This window comes from Macrobrachium nipponense, chromosome 3, assembly GCF_015104395.2.
Source record: "Macrobrachium nipponense isolate FS-2020 chromosome 3, ASM1510439v2, whole genome shotgun sequence".
In the NCBI taxonomy this organism is placed as follows: domain Eukaryota; kingdom Metazoa; phylum Arthropoda; class Malacostraca; order Decapoda; family Palaemonidae; genus Macrobrachium; species Macrobrachium nipponense.
In genome coordinates this window covers 94,155,942-94,177,290 of record NC_087202.1, presented here as the reverse complement: position 1 = coordinate 94,177,290, position 21,349 = coordinate 94,155,942, and the positions used below count along the sequence as shown (strand labels likewise).

Below are 21,349 nucleotides of genomic sequence, written 5' to 3'. Positions count from 1 at the left end.
GTATTTCTTCCAAGGAGTATAGTTTGTTTCTTTTCTTTCAAGGGTAACATTCTAGTATTGGATAAATATATGCCGTCCCATTTTAGACTTAAATGTTTTATAGAATTGTAATGTGTTGTGTTTATCAGAAATGAAATTAACTCCATTTCATATTTATTGAACTTTTACTTATATTGATGCTAGGTTTGCTTGTACATATTAATAGTCTGATTGTTTACTCTTCATACTTTCAGCAGGGAGTTTAAAGTTTTGTTTATGTCAGTTGTAATTTACTCTTCTGTCTGCAGGAGGTGTGAAGCTTGGTCTTGGGGATTTTATATTCTATAGTGTGTTGGTTGGAAAAGCTTCATCATATGGGGACTGGAATACTACCATTGCCTGCTTCATTGCCATACTTATTGTAAGTTTACATAGTTTTTTTCTTTCAGTGTGACATTATATGTATTTAATTTTCTATGTAATTTCAGACAATGAATATGAAATGCTTGAGCCTCATTCTGAGGTTTTTAATCATATTTATGAGACAATACCTTCTGTTGTCAAATAATCTTTCTCAAATATTGATGAAGTGTACTTCTCTCACATTGTATTTAAACTTTTTACTAGATGTTATTGTGGTATTTGCTGCACATGCAACTTCTCTAGTATTATTGTAAAGATGAGGTCGTAGAAACAGCATTGAGTGAACTATTATTTTGAATCCATCAGCAAATATGAGCGTGAAGTATTTGCTAATTTTTAATTAAAAATTTATTACGTTATCGAGCAATTTTTTTAGGTCTCTCAAAAAAATATACATTATTATATTTAACAGCTTCAAGACATCAATTATTCTCTTACTGTAGAATTTTTGACACTGGAAACATTGTCTTGAAATTGCATGTGAAACTTACTGTAATCATCAGACCTGTGTGTTTTCTGTTTCTTCTTTATCATTTACTGTTCTGGTATTATTGTGCTTTGTTTAGTACATTATGACCCAATATTAAAGTTCTTTGAGATACCACTTTGTCCAACAGTAGTATCCTTTGCATATCCTCCACTATGCTTTGTATTCCTTTAACACTTTCACAGTCCAGTTGTACTTTTTGTGCAGTAGTTGTGATAAAATAATTTTCTAATAAATATCCTAACCATAGAAACTTTATTTTCACTTTTGTACACTGCATTACAGGGACTATGTCTGACACTCATCATGTTGGCTATCTTCAAGAAGGCACTGCCAGCCTTACCCATATCTATAACTTTTGGCCTGATATTCTACTTCTCAACATCTCTGCTGGTGGTACCATTCACGGAAAGGTTGGCCAGTGAACAGGTTTATATATAGTATCAACTAAGACTTCATTATAGTGCCCTAGGAGCAATATTGAGTTAAGAAGCTTTATATGTCGGGAGAAATCTTAATAGAGTCGATGCAGTGTTTATTGAGCATAGCGATGGTTTTTAATTCCTTGCAGTTACAGTATACTTGTTGGGTAATAATTAACTTTATTCTCATTCTCACATTTTAGATAGTTTACATTGGAGTTGTTGTGTAATACTGCATTTCCTGATGACTGGTTGTGTGGCTTTGTAGAAGAAATTTATTACATTTGTCATGAGAGTGAATGTCATTCATATAGTTTTATAGCCTTAGGGCATGCAGATAAATTTAATCATTACCCATATTTGTGTTCTGCATTTCTAGTGGTAAGAAATACGCTAGAATTGAAACAGTAGTTGATTCATCTTTGTAGTGTAGGAGGCTAACACCAGAAATGGAGAGAAAACTTTGAAGCAAGATTCTTGTGTAAAAACCAGCCAAGGTATTACCAGTTATGATGCTGTCTGAAGTTTTTGAAAATGGGGATGATGTAAGAGTATGTAAATGAAATTTTTTTTCTTTTTGTCATCCATATATATAAATTATTATTTAAAAATTACTTGTAGCTTTTGTGTTGTTTGAAGAGTTGGGACAAATTTCCATTTATCAATGCTTACTTTACATTACATGTTTTCTTTGATATATTTGAATATTAGGTATTTATATTTTTCATGAAAAACTGAAATGTACTCTGCCACAAGCTTAAAATGATTGAAGTAAGTGAGTGGGAGAATGCCAGTGTGAATATTTGGAAAAGTGCCATAATTGTATATCAAAGGTTTGGATGAATGTTTATCCTGTTAGCAACATGAGATATGATGTCATGGTAAGTTTAAGACACATTTGAATACAAAACCAAATGGATGAAGATCATGTCAGATTCTGTCCACTTTAAAAGCAGTCATTTGATATGTTAAATGAATAGGGATGTCAGATATTGTGGTCTCTACCAAATTCTATTTGTTTACCATACTCCCAAGCTGCAGATTGAGTATGGCAGACAGTTAGTAGATTCTCAAAAGAAACTTTTCTCATTATTTGTGATACTGGAGTGGTAGTGTCTAATAGTTTCATTTGCATTTAAGTTTTCCTCATTCTTTAAGCTTCAGGTTGTGAAAGAAAAATTTTATCGAAAGTTATATCATAGTGGGTGTTGGTAAGATTTCTGAAGCCCTGTCATTCATTGACAGTCATATTTACTATTTCTCCCTAAGACTTCCTTAGGGATGTAGTGTTTGTTAAATTAGTCATATAATTATAGGTCTGTCAAGATGAATTGTTATGTGGAACAAAAAGCTCACTCCTCTGTTTATTCAGTGGTCTAGGGCAAATTCATGCTATTGGTTAGGCTGGTCATAGGGAAAGATTTTTTAATGTCTTTTTTACTCTTGTAGCATAGAAGTGTTTTAAAGGAATGTAGTAACTTTTGGAATATTTTAAGCTTTTCATTGCAGTCAGGATAATACAAAACAGTATTCAAAGGACTTCAGTTAGTGCTGTAGATAACCTTTGAACCCTTATGTGGTTTACTGTACCGTTGTTCTTAGCAGGATCGCTGTGACCCTTTTGCTGCGGTGCTTTCTCTCATTTTTATTTCTCATCTGTACTCCTTGTTCTCATCCCACGAGCTGCACAGCTTCTTTAACTAGAATCTAGTTTAAGTTCTTACCAGTTTTTTGTGAACAGATCCTTTCAGCTAGAAGTATCACTCAAAGGTCTAATTCAGTTGTGAAAACATTCTTTACTTGTGGATTGGACATATGATAATGGGTATATGATACAAAATGTGTAATCAAACACTGCAAGCCATGGATTTGAAAAACAAAGCAAAGTAAGCAAAATTATAGATCTCCTGTAAGGACAAGAGAGAAGAGGAGTACAGTTGCAAATTAATAATTTATAACATAAATGCTAGAAGGGAATTTAGGTTTTACAGAAAAACTAGAAAGTGGCAAGTAAACAAAGATACTGTTAATGCATATTGACCTAGGACCAGGTTGTGGTTTAAGGGTTCTTGTAAGCTTTACCTTTTCTGCCACATTCTTATTCATAATAGCTTCATTGTCTTTAGCATTCAGAGGATGGTAAGAGAACAATAAATGCAAGACTGATGGAGACTATCATAAGCAATAGGGATATGAGATATATAGATTTGAAGGTGTCCTGTAGATGTAAAAGTAACCTGCCAGTGTCGCAACTTCTTTGGCTATAGTTATTAACATGTAAATTAAGCTAGCCTAGAAGTCACTCAATTTGTTTTACCAAAGGCATTGTACTTGAAAATATTTTACCAAAATAAAAAGGGAGCATAGTTTTTCATTTTGTGGAGATCAATAAAATTAAAGGATCAGAAACTCAACATATATGGTTAGCAATTTTTACTTTTCTACTGTAACCATGTGCGTATGTGCTGGTAACATGCATTTGATGTACACAGATGATTTTGATATTTCGGGACATTTCAATCAATTTCATTGTGTTACATCCCATGGCTGTAAGGGTTTCAGCGTTGAATTAACATCATCTCTTGATTTGTTCTTAGGTCAGTTTTAACATGTTAGTACACCTGCCAGGCTTTTGGGTAGACTTTTCTGGATTTTCATCTGAATCATATGTACTACATTTGTTACTTTGTTTCCACATTCACAACGGTTTCTTTGAGAATCAGGGTGAACAAAATAAAGAGATTTTTTTTCCTTACAAAATTATTTCCACTATTTGTCTTGAATGACAGTATTTGTCTTTTAAAGTTACAGTTAAATTTATTTTTGTACTTTGAATATGAATTCACTGGAAATAGTTATCAGTTAAATGTAATGTACAGAACTTTTAGTTTTACCAATTGGTCCAGAATGAAGACATAGGGATTATGGTATTGGTAATGGATTCTTAGAATGCCAGAACATTTTACAAATAGACATGGTACAATGAAAAACTAGATGCTGAAATAGAAATTAAGGGTCAGGAGCAATTTTTTGAAATTCTGAATTCATGATTTTGGAGGCCTGGTTAATATTTTCATATTTAGTTTAATTTTTTTTGTTTGTGTGTATGGATGTTTTTGCAGATGTGCATACAGAATCATTTTATACATACAATTTAAAACTTGAATGTTTATTACACTTGTTGAGAAAACCAGATGTGAATATTACTACAATACCTGACTGCTTAGATTTAGTGGAGTTTTAAGTATTAACCACCAAATAATTATCAGCATTAAGGTAAACTTTATATGGTAAAAATTAAGTGAAAAAACTATTGTGGCAGATTCATAAGTCCAAAATCTATCAAGTTAATGTTTTTTTTTTTGTAGTGATGCATTTTTGGTTCATTATATCATTGAAAAATACTATACAGTTTTTTCTATGTTGTGGTGAAGAGTTAGATTCTATATTCCAGCTTGAATAAATATAAGAATGAAAAACAATGAAAAACAGCTTCAAAATTCCAAAGGTAAACATAAAAATTAAAAAACAAAAAAGTAATATATAGAACAACCAAATAACCTAGTCAAGAAGCAAATGATCCACAGCCTAGAATTACAATTAAAGAATAGATACTACAAACAGAAATGAAACTACTTTGCAATCTATTACAGTTACCAAGTTGTCAACAATACATTTCATAAGCCATTTATCTAATATATTGTTTGTTGCTAATATTAAAAACACAACTTGACTTACTTTGTATTATGCTAGATTCTATAATGTTTCTTTTCGTATCTCTACAAGATAAAATTTCCTTTGAATTTACCCTGTTAATTGCATGATTAAAGTTGTCCATATGTAGAAAGATGGCACTCAAGGTATTTCCTACGCACACACAATATTAATGTTGATTTAATTTTGATGCCAACAGTTTGCCACTGATCATTATATTTTTCATTACAATCTCTACATGGAATTTTGTATTTGCAACCTGATTGTAAATGGGAGAGTTCTTTATCAAAATTGTTCTCAGACTGAGTATTACTAACAACAACATTAACCTTAAAAAATTTAAACATTTTTGAAGAAGAAAGAAACCTGTTGTCAGAAGGTAAAGAAGCAAATTACAATAATCAAAAGTTTGTACATGGTCGGTCATATGCATAAAATGTTTTCTTAGCCTTTCTTAAAGCAACATAAAGTAAAGATGTCATTTACTTCAATTTGAAAGCATTATCATAAACCCTGAATTATAATATGTGCATCAAGAATACACGAAACCACTAGGTACTGCTGCTTTTCATTATTTCCTACTGGCTCTTGATGTACAATCTTCACATTTGACTTTATATATATATATTATATATATATTATTTATATTAATTATATATTATATATATATATATATATATATAACATACACAGATATAACATATATATACAGACGCACACACATGTATTCCCCGGTTAATAGCAGGGTTCTATTTCTAGCCATGAGATATATATATATATATATATATATATATATATATATATATATATATATATATATATATATATATATATATATATATATATATATATATATATATATATAATGGTTGTGTGTGTGTGTGTGTGTGTGTGTGTGTGTGTGTGTGTGTGTGTGTGGATGTTCCAGCATAATTCTGAAATGCATTGAGCATTTTCAACTAAACTTGGTATTCATGACTTACTATCTGGAAGAGAATACCATGGGTTTAGACATCACTAGCACTAAAGGAGGTGGGGGTGGAAAGGGCTTCCCTTAAAAGGGGTTGGTTTTGCCCATAGACTTAGTAGTAACTAAGTAAACTCTATGGGTTTATCATACCTCATTTGGATATTTATATGACTCTATCTGGAAAAAAATACTGTGGAGGGGTAAGACATCACTGGCACCAAAGAGGGTTGGGGGTGGGAAGGGGTTGACATGTAAAAATAACTGAAATTGACTGAGAAAACAATGAAGGGCCCTTGAAGCAGATTGGTTAGGTCTGGCCCTCACTCCAAGATGTAAAGTCAGCCATTGCTAAGGTATGAATATTTTTGCTTGAAAGTGTGTGGGGGGGGAGAGAGTGGGAGAGAGAAGAGAACAAAAATCATCAGTAGGTATTTCTATGAAAAAGAAGGACGGCATAAACGTTTCAGGAGAGAGAGAGGGTGCTGGTATTAGGGAGGAGAAGGAGGTGAAGAGTGAGGGAGTGTCGGAGAGAGAGTGTAAGAGGGAAGGAAGTAAGAGTTAGAGAAGAAAGAGGGAGAGTTGGAGAGAGATAATGAGAGAGTAAGAGGGGTGTTAGGGAAGAGAAAGAGGGAGAGTACAGGGGGGGTATTACGGAGGAGAGAGAGAGTTGTAATTTATTACTTAATTAATATACTTTAAACTGTGCCTAAATAGAGGTAATTTTTTTGGGTTGATTATACTCTATTGTATTTAACAGGAGCTTAAAATGGATAAAAGTTCATAGTAATATAAATGCAGATTTAAACTCCTTTATTGTATCTTTTCTTCAAGGAAGTTTTTACCATATAGACAATGGGACTCTGGTTTTGATTATTGTACCAGTGGAACTTTATGATAAGTTCCACTTGTTGAAATAAAATTTATTCTTTGAATGATGAGTTTAGGGCATTGTAGTGATTTTACTTCACAGATGGCATAAGGGGAAACATGAAGTGCAGAAAAGATTAGTTTAATGTAACAATCAAAAGTTGGTGTAGTTAAGGTCTCAGAGTTTGACTAGCCCCAAGAAAGTTCAGATTTTCAACTGAGTGGTCTAGTTAAACCATGAAATGATGATAAACTAAAATTTTGTATTTTTATGAACATTGTAAAAATTACCCTCGAAGAAGACATTTGTATATGTTTAGAGCTTTAGCAAAACAGGTGTCACCCCCATCTAACAAGTTCTCTGAAGTAAAAAAAAGAGAAAATGTTTTAATAATTTTAAAGGGACATGCTAATTATATCTGCTGCTGATTAAAAAAGAACCACTTAAATGTAACTATTTTTAGTTTCATGTGTTTATCATTTTAAGTACAGTTACCAATGATTTTGCTTTTACTATAGTTAGAAGAATAAACTAATTTGTGTAGCATATAATTGCAGTACAAATTAACTAGCCCATGTAATTATTTGATCTTGTATATGGTTAATAAAAACTTGAATACTGTTTATGTGCTTGATCAGATTCCTGTGTATGGATGTGAGATCTTCATTTTCCTGGTTCTTTTGTTTACAATTTTATAACTTCATAGTACTTATTTGTTTTATCTTCTCCACTACTTATTTGTTTGATCTTCTCCACCCTATTGTCATTTGCCATGTTTACCATTTCTGAAAACATTCAACTTGGTGGTTTTTATTCAGGTGAGTATTGTTTATATTGTTCTGATGTAAAATTTATATTTATGGTTTGGTATTGAATGATTTCCTGTTTTTATTTTAAAATTTTTCCACTCCAGCCAAAACATTCCAGAAAAAACTTGAAGTAAATAATGATAATGACAATTAGAATATGTACCTTGCCGGAAGAAGAAGCAAAATATCGACTATATCAATATACAGATAAATCTGTCAGATCTAAAATGCAATAGAACATTAAATCTTAGACAAACATCAAAGAAAAAATTTTGCTAATTCCAGCTGAATATTATATTATTACTGAAACCATAGCAGTTAAGGAAAAATGTATTACAGAGGAAAAATTCTTATCCGGGGAAGAAATAATTTATTGGGCTCTGTAGGGGGCTAGTGCCATAGTGTCACATGGTGTACTGTAGGCCTTACTAATGATCATATAGCTGCATCCACTTTTTGACCTTTTACTTTATTCTGTTCCAAATTCCATTTCTTCAGTCTTGCTGCTCAACCTCTCTAGCTAGTACTACTTTACTTCTTAGTGCAACTTGGGGTTTTCTCTAAGTTTCACCTGTAGACCCTTGTACATCATTGCCTTATATTTTCTAGATCTCAATGTCCCTTTTTCACTTCCTTTAGTGCTGAATATAAAGATCCTCTAGTGCTTGGTTTTTTAACATAAATTTCACAAGTCCAATCCTACCAGTTATTGGAGCCACAACAAAATGCCTCCAAATAGTATAGCTGTAATGTTTTATCAAAACATGAAGCAAAAGGAAAAACTGAAAAAAAGCATTGGTTACTTTGTTAATGAATTTCATAATAAAGCAAATATTATAATCTTCAAAATTGACAACATGCTTAACATTTGACATAATTACCAAGAAAGCCCCAATTGGGTCCCATACTTATCACAGAAAAAATCTTAGCAAAAGAAAACAAAAATGAGGTAATTCAGAATGAAAAAGTCAAAATAACAATAGACAATGAAAATTACAACCATAAACATTTACTTTTGTTGATCTCCAAAACCCAATTAATTGTTGTTTCCCTAAAAAACTAATTCAGGTTGCAATGCTGTTTGCCAGTTCTCAAAACAGCCACTCATTCAGATAAAGTTTTAAAACATTAATTTTTGGTTTAAATATGAAATAAACTACTGGAACCAGACTGCTGTTTGCCAGTCGTCAAAACAGCCACTTTTTTTAACATTTCAAGATAATCAAATATGAAAGATGAATAAAAAACCCCAAAGGATGTGTAAAAAAATTATTTTTACTTATAAGTATCATATTTAATTTAAAAAATACCTTCAATTGTTCATACGTGAACAAACCTTCGGTCTTAACAGTAGGATTATTTCTAGCGCCCAGCTGGATCTGGTTAAATCGCAGATGAAAGCAAGGAATCTTGTGAGATCTGGCAACGTGTGCGTATATCAGGTGAAGAGTGGTCAAGGACCACGCAACTACGCCACCACGTCAGTCTTTTCTTAACTACCTGAGCGAGAGTTGTGTTTGACCTCTCTCAGCCTTTACCCGGTCATTGCCTGTTTCGATTGTGTTTAGTGTTTGTGTGTGCTGTTATTATGGCTGCTTCTGCTCCTTCTCAGCCTCGTCAACGTATGTGCCCCAGAACTTCAGGTTATCCGTGTTCTTGTTTTTTGGCTTCGGCTGCGACCGACCCCCACATCACGTAGTAGGTGTCGCTCTAATGTTTGTACAATAATGAATCCTTGCACGGAATGCCGTGCGTGACCTAAAGAGCAATGGAAGTTGTTTTATAACAAGAGGGAGCAGCGTAGGATTTCAACAGAAAATCATAAAACCAGTTGTTTGCTTTATTCAGCAGACCAGTTGCCATGGAAACTGATGTGGTCAAAAATGTCAAAAACAGCTACAAACTGTGAAAATGGGCAAAAACTCTAAAAAACAGTAAAACAAGGTGATAAAAACAGTCAAACACATTGAAAATGCCTCCCAAAAAATTTTTTAAATAGCCAAAAACATTCTAAATCAGTACAAAAGGCAAAAAACGACAGTACAAACTCCAGAAACAGTAAAAACAAAAAACCTTAAAAAAACTGAAAAAGTAAAAATTGAAAAATGTAATTTTTTGCAGATTTGTTGCAACTTCATTGCAAATACTATGTTGCAACACTGTTTCAACTTTGTTGCAAATAAGTCAGTTTTGTGGGAACATTGTTGCAACTTTTAAAATTTTACTAAAATTCTGTTGTAAGTTTGTTGTAACTTTATTGCAATATTTTCACCTTTGTTATAATTTGTTACAACTTGGTTGGAATTTTGTTGCAACTTTATTGCAGTTTTGATGCAAAATTGTTTAAAGTTTAAATAATATCGCAAGAAAATTGCAGTAAAGTTGCAACAAAACTGCAAGAACAATGCAACTGTACGTAATAAAATTTTAATAAAAATGTAACATATTTGCAAGAACATGAAAAAGTTTTAATAAAATTGCAAAAAATTTGCTACAAAATTTCAACAAAATTCCAGTTGCCCAAAAAAATTCCAGTTGCAACAAAATAAGCAAAGTTACACATGCAACAAAATTGCAACTAAGTTAATACAAAATTGCAATAAAGTTGCATCAAAATTGCAAACAATTTGTAAAAACTTGCAATAGTTCCAAGAATTACCAAAAATTGCAACAAAGTTACAACAAAACGGCAGTAAAGTTGTAACAACATTGCAAAGGACTGCAAAAAAGTTTCAATAAAACTAAAAAAGTTGCACCAAAAATACAACAAAGTTGCAATAAAGCTTCAGACTAAACAAGAATTTTCCCACCAAAAGGTGGGATTTGTGGGTTGCTGTTTGCCAGTTCTCAAAACAGCCACTTTTTTTTTTAAAGTAACTTCTTTTTTACTTATAAGTTCCATATTAAATTAAAAAAACGGACCTCAATTTTCAACAGCAAATTATATCTTATTTCTACTTAATTCAGACCAGTTGCCATGACAACCGATGTAGTTAAAAATGGTTAAAAACAGCCACAACCAGTAAAAGAAGTAAAAAAACAAGATAACATAAACAGTAAAAAAATTGCAATAAAGTTTCAAACTAGACAAGAATTTTCCCACCAAACTGTGTTACTTCAGAAATTGCAATAAAGTTTCAAACTAGACAAGAATTTTCCCACCAAACTGTGTTACTTCAGAGGAACAATCAGACTTGTGGGTTGCTGTTTGCCAGTCCTTAAAATAACCTGGTGAGTAAATAAAAAAAAAAAAAAAAAAAAAAAAAAAATTCTTTTTACTTAATTCCAAATAAGGACCTAAATTTTCAACAGCAAATCACAAAACTAGTATTTCTGCATAGTTCAACCCAGTTGCATGACAATTGATGTGATTTAAAATGGTTAAAAACAGCTACAACCAGTAAAAGAAGAAAAAAAAATCTAACAAAAACAGCCAAAAAGTGGGAAAAAATTAAAAACAGCCCCCAAAAAATTTAAAAAATGTTGTAGAATATTGAAAAATATTTTGCAACTTTTAGGAATTTGCAATTGTCAACTTTTGTTGGTAGTATTTTGTTGCAAATAAAATTCTTGTTGCAAGATTGTTACAACTTTATTGCAATATTGATGGTGCTTTTTGCAAATTTATTGCAACTTTGTTGCAATGTTTTTATTTTCTTGCAATTGTTGCAACAAAATTTAATCATATTTTAAGCTATAACAAAATTGCACTGAATTTACAACGAAACTGCAATAAAGTTGCAACACAATTGCAAACAAATTTTCAATAGAATTGCAATTTGGCAAAAGAAGTTGCTACAGTTGCTAAACAATTGCAACAAAATGGCAAAAGATTGCCACAACCTTGCAACAAAATATCTAACATTTTGCAAAATTGCAAGTTACAACAAAATACACATTGCAACACACACACAGACGCTCATTAGATGGCAATAAAGCCTTTACGCAGGTGGACAGACATACAGACAGGTTAGTCCTTCATTTTATAAATTTAAATCTTGAGGCCTCTGATACTTTGTCTCCCTCCTCTCTCCGTTGTATAAACTGCCGAAAGCTCCCTGTTTTTAATCTTTTTGTATTTTGGAAAATACAGTATCATATACATTACTGTGGCTTTTTTTTATAGTCACGATGTAGTGATGCACCATAGATAGACTGAATGATTTCTTCCACAAAACTCACAGTCGGTGATCCATCTAGTCTGTTTCCCAACCTTATTGTTGGCTTTCCTCCCAGGACATCTTCCTCTTGTAAGAATACTGCCATCATTAATCCTGACAACTTCCTTTTCTTGAGCTACAGTTATCTCATTACCACAACAAATCTCCAAAGTAGCGACACTCTAAAGTATGATTTTTCTCTCTAAGGGGACAATCACATACTCTTTTATCAGTAATTCCTAGCATAATATAATCTCTAAGAATCTGGTCAGTGTACATCTAGTGCTTCCAAGGATTGGACGGCACAATGTGGAAGTTGCCACAGAATGATATACCAGAGGAAAGAAAGACTAAGAAGATATTGGGCACAGCCATATTAGAAGGACATACCTTGCTGAAGGGTTATGACATAAAACAGAGATGGCTAGATTATTATAAGAATTTTTTAAGCACAGAAAAATGAAATTTTTATGATAAAATAATGTTGTATTTATACTTACCCACTAATTACATAGCTAAGAGTTTCACTCACGAAGCAGGTGAAATTTTGAAATTTGCAGGTCGCGCTAGTTTTTTGTTTTTGTTTTGGGTAGGTAACAATGACCCCGCCCACTTTCAGGGAAAGAGAGGAACAACTTGGCAGAGAGCCCAGTTTGTTTTATGCCCCTTAATGTCCGTGCAAGGGGACAAAGGGAGGGCTCCGATCACGTAATTACTGGGTAAGTATAAATAAAAATTATTTTACCCTAAAAATGTCATTTTATTCAAGTAACCCAGTAATTACATAGCTGATTCCCACACTGACAAAAGGTGGGATGCATAGACACTTATATGCCAAAACATTAGGAATGGTAATGAATTTAAGAATAGAAAAGGGATTTTGACGTAGGAAAAATCTATTTCTGGGCGATGGGTTCGTGTCGCCCTGTGAAACCCCCCCCATCATTTCCCACCCTGCAGCCCAAGATGGACATCTTGAGAATAGGATGACCACTAGAGGCGCTGCAGCCCGCGTGGCGTGGGTATTAGTAGTAGTAGCAGACGCATTCACCTTTGGATCGGCCCTCTCAGGTGGGGGATTTTGATGTGGGAAGTTCTATATGGCAACAGGCTCGTGGTAGTGGTCTCACTCGCCCCTGTTACCATACCGACACTTCTTTTATAGAGTGAGCGAGTCAGTTATACTGACATCTTCTTGAATTTATTTTTTCTCTGGTATTTATTAGGTTATTTACCTTAGAAATAATGAACTTAAGGATTATTTCACAGGGCGACACGAACCCATCGCCCAGAAATAGATTTTTCCTACGTCAAAATCCCTTTTCTGGGCTCAGTTCGTGTCACCCTGTGAAATAGTACCAGAGAAACAAAGCACAAGATTTGACAATGAAGGGTCTCAATGAAACTATAAAATAAAATAAAAGTATAATATAAGTGAATCAAAAGTTATGATACAAGATTACAATATAATGGTACTTAAAATTAGCTTAATATAGTAATAACAGGTAAAGCAGAGCTTAATAACATGGTATCAAAACAAAATTGTTAGAAGATTCACTAAATCTAAATCAATATATGTACAATTATAGACAAAGGTTAATGTGTTCTGTCCTAGCATAAAAATAAGGGTAGAAACACTGAAGCACATTTATATGGCAGATTATGTGGGTGTCCCTAGCAAAAAAATAAGGGACATTCCCACAATATGTCATCATAGCAGCTAAGGCTAGAGGACCAAGTAGAGCTTAACGGTAGGGTAAGACATGTTAGACAAGGTAGGTAGAAAGGAGACCTGGATCTTCAACTACGACTACTGTGCAGAGTCAGGGGAAACTATGTTTCCCGCTGCCACTGCTGAAAATTTTAAGGATTCCAAGGACTTTAGGTAATGACGCTTGAAGACTGTTGGTGATTTCCATCCAGTATATTTCTTAAGATCATCAAAATTCATATGTTGGAAATAGTTAATAGAGTTAGCTACTGCCCTGATATCATGTGCTTTTGGGAATGATTCAGGATTGGCTTGCTTAATGAAGTAAAAAATCTGCTGCCTGATTCCTTTTACTGATAAGGTGCCACCTCTTTCTCTCATAAAGAGAGGACCTGAGGATCTAGAGGATGTCCGAGACAGAAAGGCTCTTAAGGTCATTACTGGACAAAGAGAGGGATCTTGGGTAAGAGGAATGACTTTCCAAGGTGCCCACCTTGCTAAAGGATCCTCATTTTTAGCTATAAAACTGCGATGAGGAGAAAGCAAAACTTCTCCTGGAGGGAGAAATTCCACATGTCCCGTATCTCTGGATAGAGCCGACAGTTCTGAGATTCTGGCCCCTGAGGCCAAGCTTAGTAAAAATAGCGTCTTTCTAAGTAACATTATAAATGTGCAAGAAGAGTTGTCAGTGTCCGAAGCTAGTTTGAGGACATCATTCAAAAACCATGAAACTGATGTAGGTCTCTCAGAAGGTCTAAGTCTAGCACAGGCTTTGGGAATAGACGTAAAGTAAGATTCTGTTAAGTCTATTTGAAAACCCAACTGAAAGATTTTCTTCAAAGCTGACTTATTAGTGGCTAGCTGCTAAACCTTTCTCAAATAAGGACCTGAAGAAGGATATAGCTAAGTTAACAGTCAAGGTTGTAGTGTTTGTTTCCCTCAGGAAAGATGCTAACTTTTTGACAGCAGAATCATATTGCCTCAGAGTTGATTCCCTCTTATCTGATTCTAGGAAGAGGATATTCTGGGGATCAATATCTGCATCTTTTTTAGCCGCAAACTTCATGAAGTCCATAAGGTTAGGGTCTTGAGAATTCCTGAGGAAGCGAACACAGTCCTCATTTGTACTGATTTGGACAGTTTGGGATTGGGAATCCGTCGAGGTCGGAGACCCAATTCCAGTAGTAAGGGGTACCAGTTGCTCTTTGGCCAATCCGGAGCTACAAGAGCTACTTGTCCCTTGAAAGTCCTGAGTTTGTTCAGAACTTTCAAGAGAAGATTCACTGGAGGAAAGATGTAAATCCTTCTCCACTGATTCCAGTCTAAGGACAAGGCGTCCGTGGCATAGGCCAGAGGGTCCAGGTTGGGGGCCACATAGCAAGGGAGCTTGTGGTTCGCTTGTGAGGCGAATAGATCTACTTGGAGACCTGGAACACTCCGGCGTATCCACTGGAACGACTTGTTGTCCAGAGACCACTCTGATTCCAGACTGAACGGGACAAGGCGTCCGCTATCACATTCCTTACCCCTGCTAAATGGGTGGATGATAGATGCCATTTGTACCTGTTCGCTAAGGAGAAAATGGCTATCATGACATGGTTCACATGTTTGGATTTGGATCCCCCTCTGTTGATGCAGTGTACTACTACTGCGCTGTCCAAAACCAGCCTTAGATGAGACTTCTTCAGGGGAAGGAGCTTCTTTAGGGTAAGAAATACTGCCATTGCTTCCAGAACGTGTATGTGGAGCTGGCGGAACTGAGTAGACCAAGTCCCCTGAACTTTTTTGAACTGAGAGTATCCTACCCAACCGGTTAGGGAGGCGTCTGTGTGAATAGTTAAAGCCGGAGGAGGATATTGAAGGGGAACTGACTTGGACAGATTCTTTACCTTCGCCCATGGACGAAGTTGGTTGCGAAGGATTTGCGGAATCACTGACAACTTGTCTCGAGATTTGACATTTGCTCTTGAGCGCCAAACTCGATTTATATCTTTCAGTCTTGCCTTCAGAAGGACGTCCGTCACTGAGGCAAACTGGAGGGAACCTAGGATTCTTTCCTGGTTTCTCCTCGAAGCTTGCTTGTTGTTGAGGAATTGCCTCACTGACTTGGCTATTTCTTTTCTTTTGACCACCGGAATTGACAGATTGTGAGAGGATAAGTCCCATTGGATGCCTAGCCACTGAAAACGAGTCTCCGGAGTGAATCTGGATTTCGTTTTGTTTATTTGGAACCCCAGATGTTCCAGGAATTGAATTACCTTCTCTGTGGTTCTGCGGCATTCCTCGATGGTTGTTGCCCAAATCAGCCAATCGTCGAGGTACGCTACTACCATTATCCCTTGTGATCTCAGTTGTTGAACTACTACTTCCGCTATTTTCGTGAATACCCTGGGGGCTACATTCAGTCCGAAGGGCATCACTTTGAAAGAGAATGCCTGGTCTCCTAGCTTGAAACCTAGGTATGGGCGGAAGTGTCTCGCAATAGGGATATGATAGTATGCGTCTGTAAGATCGATAGAGGTGGTGACGGCCCCACGGGGAAGTAAGGTCCGTACCTGCGAGATGGTCAGCATTTTGAACTTGTCGCAACGAATGAAAAAGTTTAGCTGGGACAAGTTTAAGATTATTCTTCTTTTTGAAGAGCCTTTCTTTGGCACGCTGAACAAGCGCCCTTGAAATTTTAGATGCCTGACTCTCGTCACAACTCCTTTCTGAAGGAGCTCCTCTGCATAATCTGCCAATTCCTTTGATGGTAGTTGAAGAAATTATTTGGTTGGTGGAGGATCTTTGATCCAACTCCAACCTAGTCCTTTGGACACGATGCTCTGTGCCCATTTGCTGAACCCCCACCTGTGACGGAAGAGGAACAGCCTCCCTCCTACCTGGGGAGCCTCACTGCTGCTGTGTGGGATGGCCTCCACATCCCCCTCGGAAGTGCTTACCTCTGTTGGTAGCCCTTCCCGAACCTCGCTGGCGAAAGTTACCTCTCGCCCTGCTTCCCCTTGAGAACCTATTGAAGATTGGGAAAGCCTGGCTTTCAAACATGGGATTGAAAGCTGGGGAGATGGTATACGAGGTCGAGGGTTGGTTCTGGGGGGATAGCAAGAGGATGGGTTGGCTCTGTCCTTTTGACGTCGAAGGCTGACCCGGTTGGGTGACTGGAACGGCCTGGACAAAATGCTGCTGGTGCTTCTGGTATGGTTGGAACCTCTTAGTCTTCTTAAGTTTCTTACCAGAAGAGGGAGGGTTCTCCTGCTTCCTCTTGGCTGAGATACCCCACCGAGCTCTAAGGCTTTGGTTAAGCCTTGAAGCTTCGTGGTGCACCTCATTCACAGAAGACTCTGGGAACAGGTCCGCGCCCCATATGTTGGAAGCGAGAAGTCTATTCGGTTCATGGCGAATGGTAGCCTCTTGCAACACATGCATACGGCAGTTCCTTCTGGCCACGAAAAAGTCGTAATCATCTGCTTGCACTGTTTGTAGCTGAGACTTAGCCAAGATCTTAAAAAGAGGCTCCGTACCATACGAGAGAGCAGCCATCTCAGTTATGACTAGGGAGTTGAGTGATCTCCCTAGCCTAGTCCTTGAGTCAAATTCTGCCTGAATGAGGCTATCAGGCAGTCTAGGTAGCTTCTCACCGAACTGTTCCATGGCACAGTCCGGTTTCAGCTTTCCTACCGTGAAAGTAGCCGGTAGGTTTACCCATAGTTCTCCAAACGCAGGGAAGAGGGGAGATGTGGGCTCTGCTTCCCTGAGCTGTGGGATGGGTTCATCCTTCATAGCTGCTTGAAGGGTCGTCTCCACCATCTTTGTTGTAAAGGGGTGTGAAGCCTCCTCCTCCGTGGCAAAAATGGTGAAGGGACTCTTGAAGGCCTGGAGTCTGGTATTGGAGCAATCCCAATCCTCCAGACAGTGAACCCACTCCCTCTGGGCGTGGTCCCTACTATACAGGACAGTCTCCCTAGGGATCTTGTCTTCCCTATTGAGAGCTGTCTCTGTTAGTCTGGCATACCCTATAAAAGGTTGGGTCAATCCGGCAGGGTAGAACTCAAAGTCCTCGATCCTTCTCGTTCCACACTCCAGTATTGAGATCATACCATCCTTGAAGGGAGCATAGGCTGCTACCCTCCAAGGATTGTTCATAGAGAATGCTGGCAGGGAGTCGTGAGCAGGTAACTGGGCCAGACCAGAACCTACCACCGGGAAGTTGGCCTGAGAAGCCTGGATCAGGCCAGCAAAGCGGTTATCGTGATCCAGTACACGATTAGAGAGGTCCTGGATGGACTGACCTGATTGGTTGATGGTATCGGAGAGTTGAGCAAACATTTGCTCAAATCTCGTACCAAGCGATCCAACCATTTCTCCTACTTGCTGTAGAACTCCTGCCGAAAAGGTAGCGGGGTCAAAGCCACTAGATGCCGTGATCCCGGCAGGAGTCACCGGGTGAGCTCCGGCAGCAACAGGGGAGGGTGCTGGCTCGGTTGGAGCGCGGACCTTCTCCTTAGAAGCTTTGCTTCTAGACCCTCTCGAGTGTGAAGGTTCAGATTTACCCTTCACTACTCCGGAGTAGGAAGCCGAAGACTTTCGTGAGGAGGAAGATGACGTCTTTTTGGGCGTCGTCTTCTGGAGGGTCTTCTGTTCTCTGTGCCTTTACCTTAGGGGGCACAGAAGCAGCAGCGTAGGAGTAGGGATCTCAGATCCCGTAGCCTTGGAAGAGGAGGAGGAAGGAACAGGGGAAGAAGATCCAGGTGCGCCCAAGGGAAACCCTTGAGCGCCCGAAGCACCTACCTCGACTAACAAGTCTTCTGCACCTACCGTCATTGGCTCTACGTTTATATCTAGGGTGGCGACGTATGGCACGATGTCCTGGCCCGACACGCTAACGAAGGCTTGCTGCACCTCCCGTTGGATGGAGGCTATCGCTGGAGCTGCTGTGGCGGGGTCTACATAACCCGTCGCTTTCCCTCCGGGGAAGATCTGGACAGCCAACTTCTTGTCTAGAATGTAGGGTTGTCCTTTGGCGGCGTTTCTGCCGAAGCCGCCCACCCATGCTTTCAGAGTCGCTAGGGCGACCTCCTTCAGCAGCAGCCTGAAAGAGAGGACCAATGAAGTCCATTATGGTGGAGCTGTAGGTTAAGAACGAAGCTTATAACTAAGACTTAAAACTAAAATATATTGAAGATATATGATGGAGGAAGTAACTATCTTGATATCTACTTACTCCGTCCAACAACTGACTCACGAGGTCATAGCATATGTTGCATGCCTCATGGTGCCAGACAATCAGTTCCCCATGGGTGGTGGCACACGGGGCGTGGGTCCTGCACTACTCGTGGCCACAGGGGTCCTGAAGAACTGCATTACAAGCCCCGGTTACCTGGCAGTTGGTAGCCTGTAAGTGGTAAGGATACTAAATGAGTATCGGTGATTACAACAAACTAACTAGTCTTATATACGAAACTCTTTGATTGCCAATGAGGTAGTATACAAGCTTTATTTTAAAAGTTAGGTCCTCCACCAAAATACGTGTGGGCGCTAGGGCGTTCTGGTTGGAGTCTCCGGTGTACACCGGGGACGGAGAAAAGAAACAACCAGAAGGATAATACAACCCTAGCGAGGATAGAGAGAAGAACCACGACAGAGAACGGAGGAGGCATGCCAAGAATAAACTAACAAAAATATGAAAGGAGCATGTATACTTCATACAGGGAGTAAGACATGCCTCCCTTCCGACTACTAGAGGAGTGCCCGGGTAAGGAAGCAAGCACCCCTATCCGGGGTAGCGGAAAGAAGGTAGTAGTAGGCAAGCTTCTAGGACCACTGGGAAACTCCCACCCCGGTGGCTGGCGGAGCCAGCTCCTACTCCCAACAACCGAAGGGGCCCCCAGCTAGTGAGCAGGGGCTTCGTCCGTTGGTGGTGGGATAAAGAGAAGGGGGGGGGGGGGAGGAAGAGCGAACGAGACACACCGGAGAGGACCGAGGCGGCCGGAGGGAGGGGTGGCCAACCCCAACCCCCTTCCACGCCGGAGCTCCACGGATCCCGAGTCGAATAAGTGGTCCCCCCAGTCTCCCAGCTGTCCGGGCCTCCCAGGAGCCCCCTCGAGAGAGAGAGAGAGGGAGGGAGGCGCTCACGCAGTTGTCATGACGACCGTGGTGAGCCCGGCCAGACGCCCCCCTTACCGCGCGGAAGGGAGGGAAGGGAGCTGGGTAGGGCGCCCAGAGGAACACGTGATCAAGGGTGGACCAAGAGGTGATAAGCAACACAACCACTAGGCAAGTGACCACATGAACCCAACTGTACCAAGTGTGAATGAACACGTAAAAGTAATAGAACTGCCGAGGTACTGGACGCCCTAACAGCTAGCCTAACACAGAATAAAATAAACATTAGATAAAAATCATTAATAAATAAACACATACGGTACATCGTAAAAGGATGGAAGGAACACACGAGTGAGAGAGAAAGAAGTCCAGGAGAAGACGAACCGTTCCAAAGAACAGTCGACTACTCGAAGCCAGCCGTAGCCGATGAAGAGCAAAAGCTGGGATGCTGGACTAGGGAAAAGCACTGTACCCCTAAATACCTAAACCATAGAGATATCTGGGTGATCAAAGGTATGGGCGGTGAATTCCTAAAACCTATAATACAATGCAAATAAATAGTGTAACACGTGATAAGAACCCATGAAAGGAAAGAAAAGATGTCCCAGTATGGAGGACTGGGAAATCTTAACAACACGAGGCGGGCCCATGGCCGCCACGAGTCAACCGGGTGACCGTATATAACCTAAAAAACGGAAAATACTGGTCCCTGGAAGACAAAAATACGAAATCTAAACCTTTCGGGTACTTAACTTAGCTGCGGCAATAGCTGAGCATTCCATGCTGAATGATAAATCCAAGAGGACGAGAACAACACAGAGGAAAAAAATCACGTGTGTCGCAAACGAGCTAATAGAAAAGGATGACCACTAGAGGCGCTGCAGCCCGCGTGGCGTGGGTATTAGTAGTAGTAGCAGACGCATTTACCTTTGGATCGGCCCTCTCAGGTGGGGGATTTTGATGTGGGAAGTTCTAAATGGCAACAGGCTCGTGGTAGTGGTCTCACTCGCCCCTGTTACCATACCAACACTTCTTTTATAGAGTGAGCGAGTCAGTTATACTGACATCTTCTTGAATTTATTTTTTCTCTGGTATTTATTAGGTTATTTACCTTAGAAATAATGAACTTAATGATTATTTCACAGGGCGACACGAACTGAGCCCAGAAAAGCTGCCAACATCAAGATCATGTTTGTTGTTTCCTTACCTAATAAGAGTTGTGGAGCGCCTACTATTTCAGTGAGTACTTTGCAGCGAAGGACAATTCCAATAGCTCACAAAGATAAAAACAATTTGGCCCTGTCCAAGGCTCAGTACCACAATACAACCAGCAATAAAAAATTGTTACCTATACCCAAAAGAACAATAACATCACAACCACCTACTACCTACCATAAAAGGACTGGAGGGTACTCCAGGTATCTTGTACCTCCAGACCCGCCAATGACCCAACACCTTATGTCAAGGTGAAGATTAAAAAATAAGGAAAAGTTGCTTCCTACACTTCCTTTCCCAACACCACACCAGCCAATAAAAACAGACCCAAGGTACTGCACTAATCATAAGTAGTTTCAATCTCATGTAAGTGATGGGAAGCAAATAAAACACTTTCAAATAGTCAATTGCAACATTGAAGAGAGAAACAAATTATGTCTGAATGCCAAAGAAGTGGCCACTGCTCTAATTTCATGAGCTTTCACGCTT

The 21,349-nt window shown here is 38.4% G+C and overlaps 1 protein-coding gene across 1 annotated transcript in view; it reads left to right on the top strand.

The window, feature by feature from the left end:
* The window catches only part of LOC135221895 (presenilin-1-like), a 281,752-nt gene extending 280,250 nt beyond the window's left edge, over positions 1 to 1,502 (top strand). Inside the window, exons 10-11 of the mRNA XM_064259872.1 lie at positions 288 to 400; positions 1,175 to 1,502. Of these exons, the coding sequence (XP_064115942.1) occupies positions 288 to 400; positions 1,175 to 1,330 (269 nt within the window). The 3' untranslated portion in view covers positions 1,331 to 1,502. The remainder of the gene's footprint in view (positions 1 to 287; positions 401 to 1,174) is intronic.
* The last annotated feature ends 19,847 nt before the right edge of the window (positions 1,503 to 21,349 follow it).